Source organism: Malaclemys terrapin, chromosome 5 (genome assembly GCF_027887155.1).
Source record: "Malaclemys terrapin pileata isolate rMalTer1 chromosome 5, rMalTer1.hap1, whole genome shotgun sequence".
NCBI lineage: Eukaryota > Metazoa > Chordata > Testudines > Emydidae > Malaclemys > Malaclemys terrapin.
Window position 1 is genome coordinate 134152895 of NC_071509.1, and position 8132 is coordinate 134161026.

At 55.6% G+C, this 8132-nt stretch overlaps 1 protein-coding gene across 1 annotated transcript; it reads right to left on the minus strand.

Annotated features, from left to right (window-relative positions):
- Positions 1-4720: 4720 nt before the first annotated feature.
- Positions 4721-6266, minus strand: CLDN23 (claudin 23). The gene is made up of 2 exons (XM_054030246.1): positions 6161-6266; positions 4721-5972 (listed from the first exon to the last, which is right to left on the minus strand). The coding sequence occupies exons 1-2, from the start codon at positions 6264-6266 to the stop codon at positions 5185-5187; spliced, it is 894 nt and encodes a 297-aa protein (XP_053886221.1). The 3' UTR covers positions 4721-5184.
- Positions 6267-8132: the final 1866 nt, after the last annotated feature.

An 8132-nucleotide genomic window follows, 5' to 3' on the forward strand; every position in this document is an offset into this window, starting at 1 on the left:
TTGGAGCTGCTTTAGCTACCAAAGCCAGCACTAAACAGGCTCACAGGCAGTTGCTTCCCCAGGAAGCCACAAGGGCTAGGAGCCTTTCTAAAGGCAATCTTGTACTCCACGCAAGGCAACTGTCAAGGGCCCCAGGGAACACAGCCCATGGACTGGATCCATGCTGGGGAGAAACCAGAATTCAGGCTTCTACTGGAGCTTGATGGGTGACTAAGAGGGGGTGCACCCCTGCCCCAGCAGGCTTAGAACTATTCTCTGTAACCCACCCCACAGGAATGGGGAGAGGGAGGTTGGATTTTGTCTGGTAGCTGTGATGAGCAGGCAATGACAGCTTATCTCCAGCTAGACCAGTCCCATGCACTGTTCCATCCCGAAACCCCAGCCTGGGCATAAAGTAAACCTGTAGGAACTCCTAAAGTGAGCACTTCTTCTAGACTCTAGGTGCTACAGTAATACACCATCAGAAGGCCCTATTGGGCTAGACACCACCCACTCTCTCCACACCCCATTACCTCCACAAGACCGCTTCCAGTCTAGCTAGACTGGGAATTAATGGAACTTGCCCAGGGCAGGACCTGGAAGAGAATCCAGCTGCCTGGTCTCCTTGTCCCTGCATCTCATCGCACCAGCATAATGGTGTTGCATGTAGAATAGTACTATTGTAAAAGCAGATAACAGAGCAATAATACTGCTATTGCTACAAGCAGATTCACAAGGCCTAGTTCATGCTTACTTATCTTTCCCATACTTATTGTCAAAGGAACTGCAGCAAGGTAAAAAGTCCTGGTTTACTCAGCTGCACTCAAGTACATTTATTCCAGGGAATACCTCTCAGCAGAGCAGGGCCTGTATCAGACATGGGGTAGAAGAGCACTGGAAGGGTTGTGAAGAGCAGTTGCAGCTGTGCTGAAAGATAGAGATTTACAGACCACACCAGCCATAACAGAGAAACTAAAGCTCATGCGGGGTGTGGGGGGGGAAGCTTATGCCTCACTGCAGGAAAAGGCTATAGGATTTGACCCCCTGAGAAACAGTGCAGGCTTGCAAGGCTGAACTGACTGTCTTAAAATGACTCTCTCAGTAACACATGGCTCATAGGTAGAGACCCCTTCAGTACTTGTCCTGTGAGAGCAGGGGTGGCTGGTGCCATAAACATTTGCAAGGGCAAAAACCTTCTGTAAGTGGAGCCATGAGAAGGATCAGACAAGTTGTAAGTGTGTCAGGTGCTAGTGCAGGCTTCTGTAGGATAAAAGCTACAGTTGAATCACGGTCTCTTGCATTACACGCAGTGTGAGTGACAGAGTAGGATGATGCACTGTGTGTGTGTGTTAAACCCACGCCTCCCCACTTTTCTTTTCAGGCCCAAAAGGCAGATGGTGCCTGTAGTTTGCAATGACATGTCCTACAGGGGAGTTGTGCTTGTTTTTCCTCCTCTTCAGAAGGTAACAGGCAGTGCAACTTACCTTGAGTTCACCTTTGTAAAAGCAGGTCTAGCCACCCCCCTTTTCTCAGCCATGCACACTTGCCACCTGCCTTAACTCTAACCCCAAATCTGTAGCACAGACAGGGGGACAGGCTGGTTTACAAGCTACCATTTCAGTGGGAGGGGCTAGCCCCCCCTGCACCTGTGAGCTCCCAGCTGTAGGGCCCTGGCTGCTGCATTTAGCCTCAATGAGCAGCCAGCTGATACATGTTAATAAACTGAAATGTGCCCAGCCCCTGCCAGGTGCTGGGCTGCATGGACTCATTTAGTATGGGCAGCACTGAGGCCAGGATCAGTCTCAGTCAATACAATTCAGACCATTGACTCTTTGTACATCTAAGAGAGAGAGACACTCTGGGACGTGTCTACACAGCCATGTGAGCCCAGGCTGTAGCCTGGTCCTCCTCGTCCATGATCCACATACCGGTGGTGCTAAGCAAGGGCTTGGCCCTAGGGTCCAGGAGCTGGAGGCTCTGAGACTGTTTTAAGGTGGGACCCAGGGTCTGACCCCTATTGCTTTCATGGGTCCATGCTGCCCCACCTTGACTCAGGTCCCCGATGGCCTCTCAATGTATCCCAGCATTCCTGGTGGCAGAGAAGCAGTGCTTAGCTCTCTGTCCCTTGCTCTGAGCTCTCTCCCTCCCCCTCCCCCCCAGGGGTTCCTGGGCAGGGGCACCTGCCAGCATGCACTGAGGGCAGTGAGTGGGATCCAGCCTCCAAACTTCCCCATAGTATACCCTCCACGTGGGCTGGGATAAGGGGTCCCATAGGGGGTGCTGGGGAAGCACCTCAAGCCCTGGGGATGCAGTTTGCTGTTCCGTAGCCGGCAGCAGTCAGGCTGGGGTGTGCGTGTGTGTTTTTCCTCTGAAACCTACATGTTATGTCAAACTGCAAAACAGATTAAAAAAAACAACCAAATACCTTCCCTAAACATCCCATTTTAAAAACTAAGTCTTGCAAAGATTCACTGGAATAGTCTGACAGCCCTGGAGACGGATGTGCTAATTATCCTCAGAACAGGGGCATTTTCCTGACATTGTGACTCAGTCTAGCGTTGGAGACCCCAGTTCTCAGGTTAGATGGTAGTTCAGCGTAAAGCCTTCTCTCACACCAGTCCTTCTCCTGAGCCAGTCCCCACAGGACCTACTTACCCAGCTTGTGACCCTGTGCTCCTTATGGACTAGCTGAGCTCTGGATCCCCACAAGTAACAGCTCTGTTGAGGGAGGACAAAACACTCCACTTCCATCATCCCTTCTGGCAGTAGCGTGCCACTTCAAAGGCCCGCTTCGTTAGTCACGGCAGTGAGGTCTCAGTCCTGAGAGCTGCCTTTAATAGACTCAAAATATTGCAGGGCAGTTATGGGAAACTCATGTGCCTGCACTCAGTATGTTTTCTGCTTGTTTCCTTTACTTCCTGTTTGGATTACACACATTGGGCCTGGATCATGAAACCTGCTACTTAAACTGAAGCTTGTAATACAAAAGGCATAAATTAAACCCCAGGTGAGGAGTGGCTTCCCCCTCCTGCCCCCGCATTTGTTAAACTTTTGAAAACCTTATTTTTTATTGCAGTTGTAGCTCATTTTAGGACTTTGATGCATGGTTTATCCCTGTCCTATAAGATACATTTGCATGCTAGGATCTCTAAATCTGTATTTATTCATGCCATATCTAAGCAAATAAATTCCTCAATTTCTTCTGCACTGGGACGATCGCTGCTGCCTGAAGCCTGGGCTACGTTCTGTTTCAGATATTTTCCCATCATGTTTGCCCTTTGCTGCAAACGAGATTGCAATCGAGCTTTTCGCTTCCTACACTGAGCTCCTGATGGCTTCCTCAGGGGCATCTTTTATTTTCTACAGGGGAAAACAGACAGTATTAGGGAGAACAAAAGTCTATGTTCCGCAGTCTTAGAAAGTCACCAAACATTACATGTAAAAGCGCAGCAAGAGAAGTAACAGCATTTCTTTTATATTGCTGTGTAGATAGGAGTTCAATAGAGATCTCTGGTGTCTCATTAAATAGGTCCTTTATTAGTCACTACTTACACTCTTCAGATATTAAAACACAAGTACACGTTCACAATTACACAATAAAACAAGGTTCACAATAGCGCAGCTGGACTCTCACTTCACTTGACTTTGTTCTGATATCTCACTGACTGCCTGGCGATGCCTGCCCTGCACCGATGGGTGGTGGGTGAACCGCTAGCTGTGGGAGGCTAGCCCCTGGCCAGGCCTGCCCCTCCCGCCACCTACCCCCAGCGGAGCCCCTGCCCTCTCCCTCCCTGCCGCCGCCCGCCCCGGCCCCTGAGCACCGGGTGGGTGGGCGGGCAGCGCAGTCCCCAGCCCCCCTGAGCACAGGGCAGGTAGCCCAAGCACCAGGCAGCCTGCCCCAGCGCCCAGGGTCCCCCCACATCCCGGCCACAGGCCAGCAGCAGCTGCCCCAGCCCAGCTTTCCAGAAGACGAGAAGTCAGCCTGGGCTGGGACCAAGGAGGAAGGGCAAGCAGGAGGAGGCCTCGGCACAGAGCGTGGGCGGGGTCATGTTGGGCTGTTTGGGGAGGCACAGCCTGCCCCCCCCCACCATGATATGTGCCGCCCATGTCGCCCCTTATATACCCGTGGCTGGGGCATGGCTGACAACAGTCTATGAGGTTCAAGGAAAATGTGGCTCTGAGGAAATCTGGAAGGTTCCACGAGATTCTACAAAGGTCCAGAACATTCTAGGAGATTGGTGAAAAATGAACCCATGTACAGAATACCTGAAACATTTCACTTCACACATTCTATTTTCCCTTTTGTCGCTAACAACTAAAAGAGCGCTCGGAGCCCGGCGCCCCCCGCCAAGCCTAACACTTCAGGTGGTCACTTGGGTCGCCTGCCCCTAAATCCAGCCCTGCTCTCCATGCCTCTGTGCAAAGAAGTGAATGAATGCTAGAAATCCACAGCGTACCCAACGTAAACGCTGAAGCTGAGAAGGGGCTGATTACATAGAGATACAATAACTAGACACCAATAACCCCAGTTGTTTTCTGAACACTCAGTTGGTAATATCTCTGGCCAATAATTGCCTGTGCTGGTGGCTAAAGTTAAGTTCCATACTTAGGCTCCTAACTAAGCACATGCATATTCAAAAGTACTGCGCACCCTGCATCTCCCAAGGACATGGCGTTAGGCTCCTAAGTCACTTGGCCCAGAACCTCAAAGATTTTTAGGCTCCAAGCTGCCACTGAGAATTTTGAAAATTTTACCCAAAGTAATTTAGGCAAATAGGAGCCTAAATCCCACTGACTTCCAATGAGCTGGAGGGTCCTAAGTCACATAGGTGCTTTTGAAGATTTTATCTGCCACCTCCTGTTAACTGTCTAAGTCACCATGGCCAGGCAGTAATGTGCAAATCATCAATAATGCCACTCTTGCTCTGCTTACACAGAAATATCCACCTCTTGTCCAGCGCCCACCAGAAATGGCGGCAGTTCCAGCTACTGGGTCCCAAACTCTCATCCATCCCAGCTGCTGCAGCAGGAGGGTCCTTCTGCACAGAGGCAGGGAGAGGTCCTTGCTGCTATTGGCCTGGTTCAGCACAGTGCCCCTTCCTGCCAGCCTTGGCCTCTCGCTGGCAGGGGCTCCTCTCTGCTAGTGCTGCACTGCCCGCGTCCGTGCCGGTAGGGGCTGTATCTGCCCGGCCTGCTGTCGCCGGGCTATAAGTCTGAGTCGCAGGGCAGGGAGCGGCTGAAGCTTCTTTCTCCCTCCAGCACATCCACGGGGTTGCTGAAGGACTTGGGAGCCGGCTTCTGGCTACGGGGCATGGAGTCTCTGGAAGATACAGTGGCGGGGCCCGGCTGGCTGCGGTGGGGATATTTGGTAGTTGTCTTCTTTCTCCTGCACTCCTGGCAGCCCTGGTGGAGGCTGAGTGCCAGGGAGAAGCCCCCGATGAGCTCCAGGCAGCTGCCCAGGTAGCCCAGCACCAGGCTGTAGCCCACCTCCAGGGTGCTGCCTGCGGGCGCAGGCAGGGCGCTGAGGTAGTGGTTGTACCACGAGACAGGGATGAGGCTCATCAGCCCGGAGGCAAAGAATATCAGGCCAGAGAGGCCTGCCAGCAGGTAGTGGGGCTCTTCCTGCCAGCAGCGCACCCCCAGAGCCGCCACCACCAGCCCCACCAAAGTCACAACCAGCGAGGAGACCATCAGCCCCTTGGCCACCTGCACCGGCTGCGTGGGGAAGTAGCCGAGTTCGTCAGCCAGGCCGCACTGGCGCTGGCTGGTGCTCTGGGTCTCTTGGCAGAGCTCCCAGATGCCCTGCTGATAGATCACGTCAATGGGCTTGCCGGATATTCGGCTCACCTGCCTCCAGCAGGGAGTCAGCGTGCTGACCAGGTTCAGCAGCAGGCCGCAGGGACTCAGCACCAGGCCCACGATCATCACCGACGGCGTCCGCATGTTGCAGGGCCCAGGGAGGAGGCGGGAATGGAACCACCGGCCCGGCTGCGCTGGGGAGAGGAGAACCCAGTCACAGCGGTGGAAGGAGCAGTGCTGCTTCAGAGGCAGATAGAGTCATGTCCGTCAACCCCCCCCAGCTGCTGTGGTCTTCCCAGTGCAGGGCCCTGCCTCCTGCTTGGCTCCGGCGCCTGCCCTGCCCGCACAGCCCAGCGCTGTTCGCCCCTGCGCAAGCCCTCACCTGCTGGGTTTGCCAGCCCGGTCGCAGGGGGCATCGGCCGTATGGCTTCCTCTTCGCTCTGTCCCCAGCAGAAGGAAACTGGCTGCTCTGACCGAAACTGCTGCATGTACAGAGAAACCCAGCCCGGCTGCCAAACAAGTTCTGGGTGGTATTTTATGAGAGGGGAGGGGAGGGGAAGGCAGGGCTTCCTTACCCCTGCAGGTGAAACAGTAACCAGGAAGGAGCCCTAAAGGCTGACGAATGATCACTGGGCAGGTGAGGATTGGTATGAAGTGACTACAGAAAAGCCCTTTGCTGCTCCCAGCCTGTGCGTGGCTGGTTTCAATGGTGCCGAGCAAAGGTCTGCGCTCGGTCCCTGAGCAATAACAGTGACACAGCCGCCCTGAAATCAGAGCTTGGGATGGCTGCATGGCCTGAATCTGTCTGGGCAGGAAATGTTACCCCCCCTCACCTGTCCTCCCAGGGGAACATCGGGGCATGTGCGGGGGTGCCCAGGCCCGTGGTGGGGCCCGGATCCAGCTGGTGCACACACCGGGGCGGGCAATAGAGGACTGTATCCCTTCCGCTGTGGGTAGAAGAGCAACACACCACCCACGTTAGAGCAGACGCTTGGTCGCAGATGTAAAAGGGCCCTTGTCCAGGGGTCTGCGTGGCTATACCGGATTTACAGGTGTACGAGCCCAGCTCTGTACAGGCTGTCTGGCCTCGGTGCCGCTGTTTCCACTCTTATCTTACCAGGCCAAGAGTCCGAGGCTCTCAGCTCGGTGGGAAGCCGCTGCTGTGCGTAGCCAGGCAGAGCACCCGGCACTGCCACTGATGTCAGGGGGCACTGCTGGGCGCGCTGCACCTTGCAAAACAAGCGGCCCGTGCAGGAGCCTCAGTAAGGATTTGGGGGGTGTCTACACTGCAACTAAAAACCCGCGGCTGGCCCGGGCCAGCTGACTCGGGCGCACGGGGCTGAGGCTCAGGGGCTGTTTAATTGTGGTGTCAGCATGCGGGATCCTCCCACCTCCCGGGGCCTACAGCCCCAGCTCCAGCCCGAGCCTGGAAATCTCCACAGCAACGACACAGCCCTGCAGCCCAAGTCGGCTGGGACGGGTCAGTCATGGGCATCTAGCTGCTGTGCAGACATCCCCTTGGAGCAGAGGTGGGTAAACTACGGCCCATGGGCCACATCTGGCCCGCGGGACCGTCCTGCCCGGCCCCCGAGCTCCTGGCCCTGGAGGTTATCCCCGGCCCCTCCCCTGCTTTCCTCCCTCCCTCGCAGCCTCAGCTCACCCCGCCGCCGGCGCAATGCTCTGGGTGGTGGGGCTGTGAGCTCCTGGGGCAGCGCAGCTGCAGAGCCCGGCCTGACCTGATCTCTGTGCTGCGCAGTGGCAGCGTGGCCCGGCTCCAGCCACCGGTACTCCAGGCAGTGCGGTAAGGGAGCAGGGAGCGGGGGCGTTGGATAGAGGGCAGGGGAGTTCGGGGTGGTGGGCGGGGGTGTGGATAGGGGTCGGGGCGGTCAGAGGGCGAGGAACAGAGGGGTTGAATGGGGACAGGAGACCCAGGGGGCAGTCAGGAGGGGAGGGGTTGGATGCAGCAGCAGGGGGCAGTCAGGGGCGGGGGCTCTGGGTGTGGTCAGGGGACAGGGAGGAGTGGATGGGGCAGGGATCCCAGGGAGCCATCAGGGAACGGGGGGGTTGGATGGGACAGGAGTCCTGGGGGTGGGCCGTCAGGGGGCAAGAAGTGGGGGGGGGGGCAGATAGAGGAGGGGGCTGGGCCACACACCCCTCCCCTAACCGACCCTCCATACAATTTCCAAAACCTGATGCAGCCCTCAGGCCAAAAAGTTTGCCCCCCCTAGGCTGACATGATGTCCCAATTTTATAGGGACAGTCCCAATATTTGGGGCTTTGTCTTATATAGGCACCTATTACCTCCCACCCCATGTCCCGATTTTTCACACTTGTTGTTCGGTCACCCTAGCCTG

Bases quoted from the DNA above. Each gene is read 5' to 3' on its own strand.
- CLDN23 (XM_054030246.1), bottom strand. From the start codon at position 6,266: ATGCAGCAGTTTCGGTCAGAGCAGCCAGTTTCCTTCTGCTGGGGACAG. The intron at 5,973-6,160 runs GTGAGGGCTTGC...TCCTCTCCCCAG, and splicing joins CGGGCTGGCAAACCCAGCAG to CGCAGCCGGGCCGGTGGTTC.